Source organism: Rhyacophila brunnea, unplaced genomic scaffold (genome assembly GCF_057557595.1).
Source record: "Rhyacophila brunnea isolate RB1 unplaced genomic scaffold, BYU_Rbru_1.0 scaffold_8, whole genome shotgun sequence".
Classification (NCBI taxonomy): Eukaryota; Metazoa; Arthropoda; class Insecta; order Trichoptera; family Rhyacophilidae; genus Rhyacophila; species Rhyacophila brunnea.
The window spans coordinates 10650316-10669820 of record NW_028233350.1 but is presented as its reverse complement, the minus strand read 5'-3'; the positions used below and the strand labels follow the sequence as shown (position 1 = coordinate 10669820).

At 32.9% G+C, this 19505-nt stretch overlaps 1 protein-coding gene across 1 annotated transcript; it reads right to left on the bottom strand.

Moving 5' to 3' along the window:
- Positions 1 to 3206: 3206 nt before the first annotated feature.
- Positions 3207 to 14650, bottom strand: LOC147063897 (uncharacterized). Its single transcript, XM_085958611.1, has 5 exons — positions 14345 to 14650; positions 13205 to 13453; positions 11378 to 11685; positions 4037 to 4432; positions 3207 to 3404 (listed from the first exon to the last, which is right to left on the bottom strand). The coding sequence occupies exons 1-5, from the start codon at positions 14425 to 14427 to the stop codon at positions 3265 to 3267; spliced, it is 1176 nt and encodes a 391-aa protein (XP_085814737.1). The 5' UTR covers positions 14428 to 14650; the 3' UTR covers positions 3207 to 3264.
- Positions 14651 to 19505: the final 4855 nt, after the last annotated feature.

The window sequence follows — 19505 nt, the reverse complement described above, 5'->3', positions numbered from 1 at the left end:
CCACAAGTAACCACAGAAACAAGTGCAACAAAAACTTCTAGTCAGTCGAAAATTCAATGCCCCAAACAACTAAAATTAAATAACTAAAGCATACTTAGTCAGCTTAGGGTATACTTCTATATTTTTAAATTCCTTATTTTACACAATCAATGCATATTATTATGTGGTAGCAAGACTCACTGTTGACTGTGTGCATAAAAAATATTATAACGTATGTATACGAATATACAGTCTGGTTGCCAGAAGGGGAGACCTGGTGTTAATTGTCGAGGGACAGAGGTTTTTTGAGTGGTTCTGACTATTTTTTTTCCACTGATTACGAATCTGCCGGGTGTCACTCTGACATCCTTGGTAAAACGACGACATCTTGATAAAATGACGATCAAAAACGGTTTTTGGATAATATTTCAATAACCACTATCTTTACCTTATCATTTCTTCTTCTTCTTCGATGGCGCTACAGCTCAAGTCGAGCCCTGGCCTCCTCCACCCCCGTCCTCCAGCCGGAACGGTCCTCCGCACGTCTTTTCCAGTTCATGATTTTTAGCAGCTGGTTGGCATCTTTTGTAATGTTGTCATGCCATCGTGTGCGTGGCTTTCCCACTGGCCTTTTCCCTCCTGGTTCTCCTTCGAGGATCTTCTTCGGTATCCGTGACTCAGGCATGCGCTGGACATGGCCTGCCCAGTTTAGCCTCTGGAGTTTTATGAAGGTGGAGAGTTTTGAATCTTGGTATAAGCGGTATAGTTCCGTGTTGTACCTAATTCTCCACTCCCCACCATCATTCGTGGGTCCGTATATCCGCCTCAGGATGTTTCTCTCAAAGCAATCCACCATTTCAGCTGCTTTCACATTTAGCGTCCATGACTCGCATCCGTATGCAACGACTGTGCGTATGACGGTTTTATAGAGCCGGGTCTTAGTTTTTCTGTGGACATTTCTGGATTTGAATATGGGCAGCAACGAGAAGTACGATTTATTTGCAGCGGTTATACGGGCTTTTATTTCTTCCAGTTCCTCGTTCTCTTTTGTAATATTGGAACCCAGGTATGTGAACCGGTTGACAACCTCAAATTAATGGTTTCCAAAACTGGAACTTTGGCCCAGCCTACTCTGATTTTGTCGGCTTTGTACCATGACCTTATCATTTAACTCACCAAAAATATTATGTAAGATACATTTTTTTGTACAATGTTACAAACAATCGTTATTTCACCTTTTTTCTCCCCATTATAATAATTATTTCCTACAAAGTTCTAACGATCGCCAACCTCTGTTAGTAAAATATACTTAAAAGGTGAGAAAATGTATTAGATAAATTTCGTTATTAGTAGTAAATAAGTACATATTATGCAATTTTATAGAGGTACTACTAATATGCCTACATAATCCTTAAGTAGGCAATGTAGCTAGTGGAGTAATGGTGTAATATAATTCTTCCTTTATTAGATTCTTAGCGAAGCCACGAGCCTATATGCGTTGCATTCCACATGAAACTATTTACTACTTATGTATTTTTTGGATAAGGATTCGTTTTTATTAAATAGTCCGTTTTATAAATAGGGTTTTTTCCCAAAAAAAAGGGAATACTCCTAGGCACCTATAATTAATAATAATGACAAAAAGTATAATATTATGATTTCGTCATTTCTAGTTTTTATTCGTTGTATGTATTTAATTTTATTTATTTATATACAACAAATATTCAACAAAAGCTTTGCAATTATGTACTGACAAATTTACTGATTGTTTCGTAATTTTATTATCGAAAGTACGTAGTCTGGAAATCAATCCATAGTAAATAGTCAAAGGATAAATTTATTAGTAGGTATACTAGCTAAATGGTGTTAATCGTTCTTCTACTAACAATCTACATTCACATACAGGCAATAATAACAACCATAATATTATAATAGCGCTGAAAATTGGTGCTCTAAAAACCGTGAAACCCAAAATAGCTTCGTCTCCTGCATAATGTATACGTATTAAAATTAGGTACCGAATAACCTTGTAAAAATATTGTTTAATAGTAAGTTTTTAAATAAATATCTCTCCATGTATAGATATCACAATGTACAAAAGTGCGAATGACTCCGTCCCATATTATATTATTTAATTATTATTTTTGCCTCTTTTGCCTATCGGATATACAGGTAGGTACTCAAATTAAAATTGGTTATTATAAAAAGCTCTCGAAATAATTTGAATGTTTAAAGTTTTGGGTGAATAAACTGATGGCACCGAAAAAAGCTTTAAAAAAGTCTCGATTCAGAATTTATCAATAATTTTTTATGTAAGTACGTTAGAGAAAGCTTAATATACTAAATTTTAATAACAAGCATAACCATAAAATAATAAAATGTAATAGACGAATTTACATTTTGTAACATTTTTTTTTAATTTGGCTTTGACTTTAAAATATTTTTCATTTTAATGTTTTTAGATACATACGACGTACGTATTTATTAATTTTCAAAAAAAATGTCTCAAATTGTAAGCTTCGTAGGTATTTGTGCGCTAGGTGCCTCTGGTAGGTAGAGCATTCACCATAAACCTTGCATTTCACAACTTTTTTTTTTTTTTTAAATCTGCAGGGTGAAATAAAAATGAAAAATAATTTTAATTTAATAATACCCAATGTTTTTACTTGGTGGGAAACCTTAGGACGTGTGAAAATTGATAGGAAAACATATAAAAGGTTTCGAAATAAAATCAGAACGGATTATTTTAAATAAAAGGGAGACTTTTTAATAAATTTAATATTGTAATAATAAAGTACATTAATAATTACATCTCACTAGTGGCAAATAAAAACGACTGGCCGTTGTTATTTTATTTATTTTGATTTCTCAGCATAATAATTTTGCTGATAGAGGTGCATAGTATAGACCTCTTTTTATATCGTACTGAACTTTTATCATAGTTTCAACCCATAATATTATGCTGTAAATTAGTAGCATTTTTGTGTGGTAAAATACTGTTGATAATCTATTTATTTATAGATGTCAGTATTATAAAAACATAATAAATTATCACTAATTAAAAAATATTACTTTTGAATAATTAAATAGGTACTGATTCACTTTTAGGAGAACAACGTCATGTTATCATTAATTTATTAAAGCATAACAAAAAAATAGGAAGCTTAACTATGTAGCAATAATATAATATGGAGAACTTTGTATAAATGAAAAGACAATGTTTTATTGAATTTTAATAATTTTATTTTATAGTAAGATGTAGGTACATCATGAGATATTTTGATTTCAAGAGTATGTCCTCATCATTTCTTCTTTGGTCCATTGAAGTTCAACAGTTTGACCAGTGCGAGCACTTTTCTCAGCTGCTGTTGCAATCTTACTGACAGCAAGTGTTTGATAACCAAATACCTGTGTTTTTGCGCGACCTGAAAATGTCCCATGTTACAATATCATCATTATTCGTTCCACAATCCGATGTGGATTTTATGAACTTTTCGAGGATGGTTCTTAATAGATTATTTTTATGAGAAATGGTTGCTAGTTCAACATATTGGGTCCATGCTTTGGATCTAAATACACGTTGAACAAACAACATGTAAATTTTCCAGGCAGACTGAAGAATTCAAACTCTTGATCCACAATTTCAGAAGCAAACATTCCGAACTCCTACATAAGCGTATATTAGTAAGTAAAAGACATTAATAATATATTCCCTTTTAACATGACATAATATACATATTATTCAACATCACATTAGTATTCTTTGACACAGCTTGTCCAGATGACGCGTGTCTCACTGTGATACGTCGCGAGTGTATGTGATTAATGATGAATAATTTCGATATATTTGCGACAGTTCTACTTTTGATACTATACGACTTAATTTATTAATTTCTTTAATTTAATTTAATTTAATTAGTTTCTCAAACTTCTACCATACTGGTACTCCTTTATAGGCATAGATTTTATCGACGTATCCCACTTCTACCAGCTAATTAAAATTACAATTAATTGTTTTTAGTGTATCGAAAAGTTTTTATTTTATAAATATACATACCTTCAAACAAATCCAAAAAATGTTCCATCTCCAAATGATAAGCACGCTTATATCTTGATGGGAATGAAAACCAAATAGGTGCAATGGTGCTTCCCGATTTACCCAGTTGAACTTCATTGGCATGTATCGGCCTTTCGTTGTCAGCTCTAATCATGCCCCTAGCTCCAAAAACTTCAAGCCTTTGGTCATAACCATAGTTGCAGTGCCTGCTATTGTCAATGATAGCAATAGTTCCACTGGGAAATGTCATCAAACAAGCAACTGTGTCGAAATCCATAATTTCTTTAATTTCTGGTATGTGACTAGAAGCGGAGGCTTGTATTTTGATAGGTAGTTCACCGATCACCCATGTTGCCATGTCAATATCGTGGACGATACAATCATGGAAAATCCCACCTGAAGTAAAAACAATTAATAACATTATTGACATGGTCACTGCCAGCCAATTTTTATTAGGTGGACACTTGTAGGCCAGCTATTTTTAGAATAAAATAAATCCCTTATAAAATATGAAATAGCAACAGAATGATAAATATTTGTGAAAATTTACCAAATCAACATGTTTCTCGAGTTTATCGTGTATGTTTTCACACTAAAATGATAAATATTGTTTAGAAAATATACACAAACAGTTCATTCAGAAGTTATGACGTTTACAAGAACCCGCGAGTTAACTCGTCCGTGGCACTGATCCAGTGACGTCCCTAGACAAAATGCCACCCCATTTTTTATACAGTATTTTTATCATTCTTTCATTTTTATTTATTTTTTTTATTTATTTTATTTATTTATTTATAAAAAGAGTATTACGGCATTACAGCTATTGGCCAATGCGCCATAATACTTAATAAATACAAATGTATAAAAATATCTTAATTACAAATAACAATAAAAAGACAGCATGTGTAAATATTAATGAAATATGATAATTTATACAATTATAAATTTAGCCTATTTAATACGTCCACAAACATTATATAGTTAATAAAAAACAAATCAACCTTTATGGTGCCATCAAATAAGCTAATTGCATGATACACAGCATCATGAAACATAACATCTGTCCTGCGAAGAGGTATCTTGAAGACCGTGGAGCTACGAGTGATATTGGTGGGAACATGAAAATTAATATTTGCCAGTATATACGGATTGTAAATGAACCCACGAAGAAGTAAAAAGAAATGCTTTAAAAGAACAATCACTCTTCGGGTAGACAGGGATTGCATAGATAGCATACCCAGAAGAAAACGAGTCGGGAAATTCATTTTATTGTCATTATCATATGGAAAGAACCCGTATGTTCTTAAGTAGAGAAATCTAAGAAATCTATTGTGGACTCGATCCAACTTAATTGTGTGGATGGACCTATTAGGACTCCAAATAATGCTGGCATATTCAAGAATACTCAACACAAATGATACATATAATGTACGTAGCACTCGGACGTTTTCGAATGATTTTGAAACCCTCATTACAAAACCAAGCATTTTGCTAGATCTAGTACTGATGTCAAGAATATGCTGATTGAAAGTGAACTTTGTATCATACAATACACCCAAATCTTTTATCTCCGTTACCCTACTCAATATTATACCAGACAATGTGTATGGGAACAATAAGGTGTGCCTTGAACGACTGAATGAAATAATATTACATTTGGAGGTAGCGAATTCAAGTTTATTCAATATAGACCATTGCGAGATAGCATCTAGGTCAGACTGCATCATCGCACAGCATAATGGGGTTTCAATAGTTCGAAAAAGTTTAAGATCATCTGCGAATAGCAAACAAGAAGAATTCGTTATAACTTTGACAATATCATCAAAAAATATTAAAAACAAAATTGGGCCAAGATTTGAACCTTGAGGAACACCAGAGTTTGTTCTAAAAATCCGCGATTCATTCCTATGGTAATCAACAAATTGATGGCGATTTTTCAAATAAGAAGCAAAAAAACATATTATACTATATGATGCGCCAAATGTACAAAGCTTTTGTAATAAAATATCGTGATCAACACGATCAAATGCCTTGGAAATATCTGTGTACACAGAATCAACTTGAATTGACTTATCCATAGAATTTGAAATAAAATGATTATACACTATAAGATTTGTTAGTGTGGACCGCCTAAGTCGAAAACCATGCTGCGAATCGGAGAGGCGAGAGTCTATTTGACGGTTGATGTGTATATGTAATATCGATTCAAATAATTTACATGGAGCCGAAAAAACTGCTATTGGCCTTTAGTTAGAGATCTCTGATCTAGATCCCTTTTTATGAAGCGGCCTTAGGCGGGTCATTTTCCATGCATCAGGAAAAGTGCTGGATGCTATGATTAAATTAAATATATGTTTAAGCGGAAAGGATATATGTTCGTAACAGCCCTTAACAACATAAGGTGGCAAGCCATCTGGACCAAATGAACTTTTGGGAGACAAATTTGAAAACCCATATTCCATATCTTTCTCGTCAAAAGCTGAGATTTGAATATCTTGCGTTGCAGACGAAGGACCAGCAGAATCGGGGTCAAGTAGCGGTTCTATTGAGCTATAAAGTGATTCAAAATGCTTAGCAAATGCATCAGATATACCATGGTTCTCTATCGGAACATTATTCAATGTCATCATGGCATTGTCTTTTGTAGTACTACTGGAACTAAGCGAATGAATATATTTCCAAAAACAATTAGGATCTGAGACAATATTTCGACCAATCGACGTTAGATATGATTTGTGAGCCGAAGAGATGTCACACTTCAATGAGTTTCTGAGACAGGAAAATTTACTATAATCTGCAGTCCGTCTATGTTTTTTCCACAGTGCGTGATAATATGCCTTTGACCTCAGATTATAAATAATTTCTGGCATAAACCACTTAGGATATGAGTACTTTGGTAGATGAACGAGCCGGCGAGGAGTCCAGACTGCTATAAAATTTATTATAGAAAATTTCTAATGCCGTGTTTACATCAATTTGTTCATATAAAGAGGTCCAATCTGTAGTACTCAAAGAATTATACAACGCTAAAAAATTTCCATTTGAAAAATTCCATTGCGGAGTATGCCTATTCACTGGAGGAATTGACGAATCATTTCTGTGCGATACATGCTTAAAACATACAATTGTGCAAGTAGAGGGATGATAGACATCTTCAGGAACGAGAGGCTCGTCACACTCCAATATCTAAGAAAAGTGTTGTATGGATACATCACTAACAAAATAGGTATATACCACTGTTGGTAATACATTGGGTTTTTATCAGTGGCGATCGGTGAGTTATTTTACTGGGAGTTCACTTTTTTTTTAAGTACTTACATAATATTACAGTATTGTTCATTTGTATTTGAAATCCATTCTTCTGTTTTTCATCGACACAAATTTTTCAATCACACGTTAGTCAATCACGAGACATGGAAAACAGAATAGTGCATTTAATTTGTCACATCCACAATCCACATAGCCACGAATTTTGTTCATATTGTTTTATGTTGAATGTTCTTTCGTACTTATTAGTTTTTGAAACGCATTGTTGTTTTAATTTTAGGTTAGGCACAGGTCTACCGCTATTTTTAATATGAAGGCGTTCTTCAAAAGTATTAAAATGTTTTTTTTATGTATTCGACATCAAACGGTGCCATTTAAAAAAAAAACTAATGTACACAGTCACTAAAAATATGACATTGAAAAATAATTTAACAAGCACGCACGCACCACCATTTGACATTAGCATTACACTTGAGCTGATATAGATGGCATTGTCGCCGCTCAGTGATCACGCCAGTTTTACGCGGTACAATACCATAACTTGCCAACGTGGGACAATGGACGATTGAGAATATTATTATCATCAACAATGCCATTTATCATTCAATTCGAATAAAAAAATAGAACCTTCTGCTAATGATCTGAAGCATCACATTAAGGATTGGCTTACTTCAATAACATATTAAGGAAATATAACCAAATTAGATTTAATGTGGCTCGTGAAAGCAGTAACTCAACAAAATAGACATTATTTAAGCATGTACTGTGATATTTTACGATTTCCACCCTACCACATGGATTAAGCTCCCTACAGAGGTAGTTTGAAAAAATATGTACATATTGCTATTTCACGCGACAGATGAACATTTTTGCTGTTTCACTCTTTCTCATTGCAAAGCATTAATCGAAATTAGATTACTGGGCGCTATAGGATGGCGCTCCCATGAACGTATAATATAATAAATATTTAAAATAGCCGGTTAAAAACACATACAGGAGGACCTCGACTTTCGCACATAATTGGTTCCTGAAAAGGTGTGCGAATGTTGAATGTTCGAAAGTAGAGGGAAGTAAAAAAAGAATTAAACTGTGTGTATTTTGAAATATGTATTTATCAAGTAAATATAAGATGTTTAAGAGACATGTTTAACTGGGGTTTGCGGGTGTTTCCCTTAAAAAGTTATCAAGAGTTAACTGTTTGCCACTCTTCTTTTTCTTATTTTAAATAAAATATTTTAAATGGTCAATTATTAACTTTACAATATTGCTGAACTGCTAGCACGAAATGTAAAGTGAACCAATCTTTTAATATTAACGCAGTAAACCCAGGTTTTTTTTGATTTTTATTTGATTACTGGAAGCAATTCTTTATCCTTCCCTTTCAATGCTCTGGGATTTTCTGGTTGATAAATTAACATTGGCATCAATTTTAAATCACCAGCCAAGTTTCCACCAAGAAGCAATGTCAATCAGTTTTTAGAAGGTTTATGCCCAGGGGCAACTGATTCTTCCTTATCCGTCATCTACATTAAATATTTGGCTAGAGGAATATTCTCCATCTTCAATAATTTTGGATAATGAGGAAATAAATTCTCCGCGAAAATCAGCCGATTCTCCAGTGAATTTAATATAAACCAACCGTTACTTGCTTGAAAAATCGTGTTTGAATCTTCTTTTAATCTAGCCTTCCAATCTTTGTGCAAACTAAGAGCCTTCGCTTGAATAATTGAAATATTCAGAGGGACATCTTTTTGATGTTGGTCGTCAATCCATGATGACAAATATTTTTCCATTTCATCCATAACTATGCTGTGTCTTTTGGAAACAACATTTAAAGATATTTTTCCACAATTTTGAACATATTCCTTAATTTTATTTATTTTTATTTTTCAAAATTGAACATATCGTAGTAGACCTGTTTGTATCATACGAACGTCCGATTGAAGAAAAAGATTCACCGCAATCAGAACGTCGTGTGAAGTTTATAAGTCCTTGATTTCTCTTTGTTCGTATCAACACTGCAGTTTTTCTGTTTCTCACTCTTGTTAATAAATCTTTAGGGTGAAATATTTCAAATGAATCAAATTAGCAAAACGCACAACACAACAAGCCTGCACGTGCTCCTGCGCAAGACTAAACCTATCCTAGCTAGCAAGCTAGCTCACAAGCAAAGTGACGGGTGCGAGCAGGATGCAAGTGATGCAAGAAATGCACTTGCTTGTGAGTGAGCGAGAGGGGGATATCTTTACCCCACAGCGCGATGTTTTAAAAAAACGATTTTTTTTAAATGTGTGAAATAGCGAATTGTGCGAAAGTCGAACGTTCGAAAGTCGAGGTCCGCCTGTATTGGAATTTGTTTTTGTAATGAATTAATGACTACGGTAATAGATCAGAACACTTTTAATAAATCAAATATAAATGAAATATTATCTTTTCGCAGTGGGTGTTCATCGCTCAAACGCTCCCAAAAGCGCATCGCCACTGGTTTTTATATGTTGTTTTTGCGATACATTAATTTGCTGTCTTGGGGAATTAAGGGCGATCCGTGTCGCATTTCTTCTTCACAAAGCTTGACAACATTTTGCAATCATATTTTTAACCTGAGATCGCAAAGTTTTAGGCATTATTAAATTGATAATCGATGACGACACAACGCTTCGATATAGACTAAAATCGTGGACCAGGAACGGTAGGTGGGGCGCTCTGTAAGAGGTGGGTGCATCTTTAGTTTCAACGGCCAACGCAACTTCCGTGCGCATCGGTTAATAAATCAGAATGTAGTTATTCGCAAATCTGCACGTGTCGTTTCTGGTCACCAAGGACGTCGATGGGCAACGGAAGTAAACTAAACATTGCGAACCCGACAAAAATTACAGCCCTGTTATACCTTTTATGTTAATTAATACATTTTGTTTCCAATCAATCAGCTGAATTTTAATGTTCGTTATTACTAAATTTAGGTAGCTATCTTTATATAGGTATACCAAATGATTCTCTTCGATTTGCCGCCCTTCGAGTAACGAGCACTGATCAGGTTAAGTCAAAAAGAATGTACAATCAACAAGTAGGTTGATACAAAAATAAGATTATATTATCATTTTTTATTTTTATTATTTGAGAAAATTACATTATTTTTTTCACATTAGAAAATATTATACAAAAATCTTAAATATGGATAATTTTAATACTAAATCAAAAAATTTAGCTTCTTGAGGCAGAAGATTTGAGGTGTCTAATTACAAAAAGCGACAAGTCCACAATTCAATATATTTCGGGAAACAACGTTTTTATGTTTCAAGCTTCAATTATTGGTGTTAACGTGAGATTATTCTTTCAGTAGTATACTATGTCGAAATTAGAACCAAATGGCAATTTGTTTCAGCCGATAAACTCTTAAATGTAATAAATATAGGCAAAATAAAATTGGACGTAACACTATTTGTACCTCATTTTTTTAATTTACTCCGCATAAGGCACATATTTCCGTGGCACTGTCATGAGTTTACCAGATGCTACAGCATGGGAAACGCCCTGTTCAATATTGAACGTTCCCTTATTATATATATTATATCACGGACTTGGCGCTTTTTGTAATATAATATAATATAATATATAATGTAATATTTTTTTTCATAGGGTTGTGTCGCGTTTTGAAATTTTTTTCTCGATTTTGACCAAATGTGGACGTATCGCTTTTTGGAATTAGACGCCTCATTTCAAAATATGCACCTAGGCACCGCGACTGATTTCAAGAATCGCAGGATATTTCAAAATTTTGCTAATCCATGTCAATCTTGCAGATATGTATTACACAAGGATTAAAATCAGACATGACTTCACTTCCCTATCTTTATCTGCCAAATGATCAATCACCGATTTGCAAAACTGTGCAGTTAATGACAGGCACTGTTAAAATATCTCTATTTTTAGTTTATTCTCCAGTTTTAAAGAAAGTTTTTGAATAATTAATTACCTACTCTAAAATCATGAATTTAAAGAAAACTTGATGGTGATGATCATTCGTATATTCTAGTAATAGTTTGGAATATAATTCAATGTCATTTTCTAACTTACCTGACATTTTTAAATAGTCCAGAGATGGCAGTGGTGAGTCTCGGCTGCATACTTTTAACACCTGCACATGGCCTATCTCCCCATTCCTCACTCTGTCCTTTAAGGCGCTATATGAAGGGTCAAACCTTCTATTAAATGCGGAAAAGAGTGGTTTACCAACTCTCTCAGCTTTCTCATAGCATCGGGCGGATGATTCAACAGTTTCAGCTATTGGCTTTTCACAGAATACGGCTTTCTTTGCGCCAAGTGCGCCTATTACAATTTCTTCATGCGTATATGTAGGCGATGCCACAATGACAGCTTCGACTCTATAAATTAAAAACAACATAATATTTCAGAGTAAGCTTAAACACACCATTACTATTTGGATAACTTTACTATAGACCAGTTATTTTTTAAATAAAATAAATCACTTTAAAAATATGAAATACACATAGAGTGATGAAAATTTGTGAAAACATAAGCCAAATCAAAATGTTTCTTGAGATTTTTGTCAACATTTTCACAATAAAATGATAAAAATTGTAATAATTGATCAGACAAAAAATATACATGATGTTGTCAAGAAGCGTATCTCGTATATTAAATATGTGTACATCCAGAGCTCGAAATGGACCGTAACTGGGAATGTATTAAAGCAGTGTCTGCCAAACTTTTTTACTTCATGGCATAATGGTGAATGGGATTTGTTCCGCTGCACACCAAATAAAAATGTCTTAAAAAAGGAAATGTACCTTATTAATATGAATAAAGGAAATCATAATGTAGGTAACATTTTTTTTAATATTTTAATATCCTATCAACATGTACATAAGTGGTAATAATTTTATTAGTGAGAAGGCTGTAATTGATTTTTAGAAAGAATTCTGTCAAAACGCGGCTTTAAATTAGATAAACAAAGACGTAACTCCTCATCTACAATCTGTAACCGCTCTCGTTTTTTTGATTTCATTTCCACAAGCATGATTCGCAAAGATACGATGATCCAAACAGCAACAGAGATTTAATTGCTGTTGTAGCCAATCGAGGATATTGACTCAAAAGCGATATCCAAAATTGTGACAACTCTAGCTCAGAAAATGAGGCTTTGTGCACAGAGTCGTTTTTTAGATCTATTAAAATTTCCTCCTCTGTTAGTGTCAGGTGTGTACCATCGAATCTTGGGAATGGATTGATGACCCACTAGTACGTCATTATTTTTTGATAACTAAGTGATGGAAAATACAGTACGGATAAATAATGATGGAGAAAGAAGTTCTAATGTCCTCTGCACTTCTGGCAAAAATTTTAATTTGTTTGAGGAAGTGTCTACACCTGGGAAGCAATCAAGCTGTGGGTTTTTAACTTTTCTGGTCCACAGGTCTCACTTGTCAGCGAAAGATTTTAATTTTCCTGTAATTGTAATGATATTTTCGTTCAATCCTTGCAGGCTTATATTTAAAATGTTTAATTTCTCAAAAAGATCATTAAGAAATGTTACTTCCAGCCACTAATTGTCCTCGTGAAGAAAATCATAACCCATATTCTCAGCATCGAAGAAGAAATTATTTCTGCTCACCTCTTTGGGATAGTTGAGAGCTTAAAATCTTAACTTAAAATCAGAATCTACATTTTCACACAGTGAAAGTGAAATGACAAATATTTATTTAAATATTATGTAGATGTTGAATTTATTTAAAATTGAAGAAAATTTAAATGTATAGACATTGTTTAAAATTTAACAGTTTGGAGGCTTCTTCCTTCGCGGCACACCTGAGACTTCTTGCGGCACACAGTTTGGCAGACACTGTATTTAAGTGATCAATACTCTAAAAATTAAATTCTTACTTGGTATCACTGTAAACCTTCGCCGAATCCTTCGAACTCAGAAAGATTGTATCGTTTAAGCCCCAATATTTTTTGATTCTGTCCCACTTGTTCGTTTGATCATCGACAATGTACAGTAGTTTAACTCTCGGATTTCTAACAATGTTTGTCAAGTGAATGGATCCTGCTCTTCCTAAGCCAAATATCGCGATGCCAATCGGTGTGTCTCTGGTCTTCTGAGACAAATCTTGGGAGACATCACGCTCATATCTGGAATAGTTTATAAAAGTCTACTATCATATGCCATTATACTTTTTTTACCATTGACCTGCTACTTATAAGTAGGCTTGCCATACGGATTGTCCGGTCTTTTAAATATTATCTTATTCCTGTGGCGAAGGGTGGAAGTAGGCTGTTAATATCTGCCATAAATAGTGCAAACTAAACTTTATCAGTCATACTTATTTTTTTTCATTGAGAATACAAATTGCAGACGGTAATGGTTACTTTTTTAAAATTCATCCTGCCTAACCAAACTATAATCGATTAAAAATATTCTTCAATCTATACAATATAATATCAAAAATCACGTCTGATTTAATGGCAAAATTTTAGATATTTTATAGATAAACGAATATTTTTTGGCGATTATCTACTATGGCTTGGACTATGAAGGGTTTAATTGAATTTTAAAAACTAACAATCTTTATCTACACATTATATTTAACTGATAAAATTGAGTGTGTACTATTTATGTCAGATCTTAACAGCCTACCTCCACTCATCGCCACTGTCTTATTCAATTATGTACTTATTTAATTTTGTATCATTATTATCTACACCATTTTCTGCAAAGCAACATTTATTTCCTAAGAAAAAGAATAATTTAGGTATTTTAATAGTGGCTTTGTTTTAAAAATTGCACTAATTGTTCAAGAAAGTAAATCAAAATGAATTATAAGGATTGTCAAACGAAATAGATATGAATTACATTAAATTTTTCATGAATAAGTACTTTCAGAATTGAATAAACTTTTTTTCACAATATTTTTTCATGGCATGATGTTAACACCTGTATAAGTGTAAATTAATGAGTAAAGCATTATATAAAACTACGACTATATTATAATTGGTAAATATATATAATTTAAATTAACTTACTGGGTATAGAGATAGTCCTCTGTAGGTGAAACTTGCTTCGGTTCAGTATATGGTGATGCGTTACGGAACCTGATAGTGGCCATTTTATCTTATTTGGTGTCTATATTGTATCCTGCACTGTCTTACAACGCCCAATGCACAATGATAAAATTTTACTAGTGATCCCACTTTTATACAAAGGTCAAATAAAATATTTGTTATTGAAAATACCATATCAGATATTCATAAACATTTACCCATAGAAACAACTGGACCTTGTAATGAATTCATTTATAGATAAAGTGATGTTTATACAAAACTAAAATGACATGTAAACTGACTTAAAAGTTTTGTCTTTCGACATCTATCTTTGTATTTCTGTACCAACCGTGAATAAGTAGGTAACTACACGAGAAACAACTTTTTAGGGTAACGATTTAAGATTTGTTATTTTATATTTAATTATATCATAATCTGTTTATTTAATTATATAAACTACCTATAACTTTATAGTTTTATAATTTAGTCGTATTTTACTTATTTCTTTTTTATTTTTTTTATTAAGCTCCGAAGTCTCAATTGAGTCTTATTTAGCTTTACTTTTTAACATACACTATTAATACATACTATTACAAAAATTACTCAAACAGTTATTACAATACAAATTTACAGGAGAGGAAAAAAAAAGAAAAAGAACAAAAACAGTTTAAACTTGTAGGCCACACTCACTCAGAAACATTTGGACACACTGGAACGCCTTGATATTCAGCCGAGCCAAAAATATCGTGAGATCCAGTGGCAATTGGTACTTTTGTTTACTTAAATTTTTAAGAAGCCGCTGTCTCTGGGTATCATACAGAGAACAATGCCAAACAAGGTGGTTAACATCTTCAGTCTCACTTCCGCACCGGCACCCAGGGTCATTTATTATACCCAAGCGAGCCAGGGATGAGGCAAGATTATAATGGTTTGCTCTGTAGCGATTGATTGTGACGATTGTTTCCCTATTTAGCATTTAATGGTATACCATGGTATGGTTTCAGAATTGTAATAACTTTGAAAGTACTTTTTCCCTTTTGTTAGACCTTGTTCTTTTAAGGGGGGACATGCTCAGCGTAGGTCAAAATGGAGCTTTCGTTCTATTTTCAAAGCATGATCCCGGACATACCTTAAACGTTGTAGATAATCTATTTATATAATTTTGAAGCCTTATTATCCTTCATATTTATTTTAAACATTTGATGACTGCATAAAGTATTTTTTTAAACCTCTCGCTCTAATGTTTAGAATATAGTCATATTTTAGTACATAAATGTGCAGTCGTGTTACAATTTTTTACATTTATTAATTTTTAAACGCATTTATAAAACTATCAGTATAATTTATATCGACATTATTATAGTGAAATATTTACGATAAAAAATTATATTGATAATCTCTGTGATCCCAAATTTGACAAGAATTAGGCATTTTATTATTCAAAAATGGGCAAGATTAACACATTTGAAGATAATTCTAAAGATACTCATTATAAGCTATGTCTTTGACCATTCAAGTGTGATAAACATCCTAGGAATAATGATTGCTTTATAATAATTATTGATCTAAGAATAAGGTAGTGTTTTTTTGAAATACACCATTTCTTTTGGCATTCCCCAGTGGTTAAGCTACAACATACGGTCGTAGCCATAAATTGACAAACTATACCTAATTAAAGTAGGTAGTAAAATGATGTTAACGCGCGTCCAGGATCATGCTTTGAAAATAGAAAAAAGCTCCATTTTGACTCACGCTGAGCATGTCCGCCCTTAATAATTTATCTGTTTCAGTTTTGGCTATTTTCTTGAATGTTTCAAAAAAGTCTGTATACGGTATGGGGAGTTTAGTTTATCAAGTTGCTGTTTTTGCAAGGCTATCTGCGCTCTCGTTCTCCAGAATTCCAATGTGTGAAGGAATACAGTAGAATGTAATTGTGCTGTTATTTGTATAAATTTGTTAAACCTTTTCTTAATCTCAGGTTCAATCATAAATTGGTTTTTACGCCAAACTTTGGAAAAAGTAGACATTGGAGAGCACTGAGTGAGTCCGTAAAAATGATTATATTTTTGTTGACGTGTTTGAGCGCTATGTCAAGTGCATCGTTCAAAGCGATACATTCCGCAGTAAATTCAGATGCATTTTGATTAATGCTTCTTTTTATTTGAATATCCAATTCCGGACAAATGCATGCAGTTCCAACTGAAGGGGAATCTTGAACATTTATTTTGTTAAATAATTAATAACTTATTTAATTTAGAAGTTATGACTTATCTAAAAACAAGACTTACCTACTTATAGTGTCTGGAAATTTAAACGTATGCAGTTTGCCGTATCACACTTCACCGAAATGTTGTATCGGAAATATATGGTCGTATATTAAAAACCATCCAACCTTGTTGGGTCGTATAGTACCGAGATAAAATTCATGTCTAAGTAAAACACGGTTCTTGTCAGTTTACAGGAAGCCAGCGGCAAACAAATTTTGAAAATAGCTAAAATACTGGATTATTTGTTAGGTTAGGTGAAATAATAAATTGAACATATCAAATTTAATATCTGATAACAATGAAATGAAACCAATCTATATCAAATAAATGTTCATATTGAATCTAATAAAATTGGAACATTATTGTCTGCAATGCTCCACGAACGCGTAATTTCTTCATCTCTTTCCGATAAGAAAGCTCACGGTGAGCTGTGCTATGGTGAAATGTAATACGTACAATTTATATATAAAATTTACTTATACCCGGTTGGTACAGATTTGTCTAATGGCTGTATAAATTTTCGTTATGGAATTTAAATGCTTTACTAGTAGTCATATTTTTTTAAACTATGTCGCGTGACCAGTATGTCAATGTAGTTCAATTATTGCTTATTTCACCATGCCACACTCTGACCTCTGACCATCACAAGGGTGTATCACTTACCTCGGTTCAGCAGTATGTGCCCCTCTTACTTGATAGATACAAAAAACATTCACAACATGAAACGTAACCCAGATTTAAGGGTAGTAAAAAACATGTTGATAATAAATTCTGTATAAAAATCCCATGGAGATATGTTCCAGTTTAATCGAAATCCCGTGTTTGTATGCAAAAAACAATATTCTTATGTTTTCAGAGTTTGTAAAAGAGGTCTAATCTTCATGTGTCTCCATCTATACGTACTCATAACAGTGCTCCGCAACCTTTTGTGACCCACGGCACACAAAAGGTCTTCCCAGAATTCCACGGCACACCACACGTAAAACAATTTATACACCAAAACATGGACGCCAGGCCAGGTTCTTTGGCGGGCCTCCCTACCTATCGCTAAGGTTAAAGACAGTGTGATACTTTAAAATAGCATTTTTCAAATGGTGCTTCAGGTAAAATTAATGGTATTGATTGGTTTAGCGATTTTATGTATTTTTACTAATTCATACACTTGAATCATTATGGTTAAGTGTCAGGCTAAGAATAATTTTATTATTTGTCGAGTATTGACATAATAATAATAGTAAATTATTGTATCCTATAATCGCGTGTTTTTAAATATTAATTCCAGCGTAGTAAAATAGCGCCCCTTATTAGAGCAAATTTGTAATTTGTGTTTATCTCACTTCGCCCCCCCCTCTGAGCTTGGGCCCCCAAGCTAGAGCCCTGTCAGCTCCCCCCTTGTGGGGGCCATGCACCAAAATTACATTAATTTATGTTTTTTATTTGATAAATAATTAAATATACAAACAACATAACACAAGACGAAGAACTAAGTGTACATATTTCCATGTATTTGTATTATCAATTAATGTGATAACTGAGCTTATTTCATTGAATGTAAAAGTTTTATATATTTTGACTTGATATTTGAAAGAGCAACCCGAAATTCTCGGTCAAGACCCTTCAACCAAAACTGCTTATTATTTTTTATATCTGAGGTGTTTTCAAGTTATGTTCAATATTTATAGAATTGTTACATTCTCAAAATCTTGTGAATTATTCATTTGAATAAAAGAAATGGTTTATTAAAAATTGTTAGCAAGTTCAAGTAGACATTATAAGTAAAAATATTTGGCGAGAGCCAGGCGTCGGTTAGTAATTAAGGTAATTAACATTCGTTGATTTAATACACAAAAATCGATGGTCAATAATAACGCAATTTGATAAGCATTTCATGTATAACCTACTAGTTTAAATTGTCATCATTAGATAGGAGGCTTGTAGCATAATTGGTTAATGCACAGATTGGCGCAACACCAATGGTTATACGGGTTCAAATCCCGTTGAGTTTCGATGTCTATACCCACTGTATTTTTAAATTGCTTATTTACTTACTGTAAAGTTGAGTTTTTAAAATCAATAATATAAATTTTATTGTTGAAATTAAATTATATAATTAATTTGAATATGTATGTTTTGAACAGTTACAGTAAATGTAATGTTCTCAATTATTACAGACACATATTTGGTTGACCCATCAACTTGAGTTCAGATGTTGACAAGTTTTACAGAGGCTTGAGTTTGTCAGTTGATTCCAGGCATCCATGCCTCATATTTTATCAAAAAACCAAAAATGTGGGATTGCAGTATTTCAGCCGTCAATGTAAAAAAAAGAAAATTATCGACAAGCAATGGCCAATGAAATGTCTGTATTACATATCCACGTGTATCTATTACCAACGTGAAAGTCCGACTGACAACAACTAAAGATAACCCAATTTAGCCGGGCCATCGTGCGGTTGTATTATATGGCCACCCGAATTGTCACCCAGAATCTGACAAAATCATTGCAATCACCCAACTTATTCGGCGTAGGGCTTTTAATGATTAGACTATTGTATGTACATATAGATATTATATCTAGATAGTATTATTTGAGATAGTAACTTCCTACTGTTTATCAACATAAAATATCTTATTATAGAATAACATTATTATCGTGATATTCATGTTGATTTCTTATAAATTTACACAATCTCGATAACCTAGAGTCAAACAATGTTATCTATACAAAACCAGTTTTTTTTGTTGTTTCAGATAACGTTTTTCTATATTCCTGTCTGGCCATTGTCACACTTTATTTCTATTTTGTATGCTTTGTACAACTGATTCACCAAAATAATGGTAACTGTTTCTATAATTAATTTAACTGTGTTGAAAAA

Bases quoted from the DNA above. Each gene is read 5' to 3' on its own strand.
- LOC147063897 (XM_085958611.1), bottom strand. From the start codon at position 14,427: ATGGCCACTATCAGGTTCCGTAACGCATCACCATATACTGAACCGAAG. The intron at 13,454-14,344 runs GTAAGTTAATTT...AAACTATTCCAG, and splicing joins GAGGACTATCTCTATACCCA to ATATGAGCGTGATGTCTCCC. The intron at 4,433-11,377 runs GTAAGTTAGAAA...TTTTTACTTCAG, and splicing joins GGACTATTTAAAAATGTCAG to GTGGGATTTTCCATGATTGT.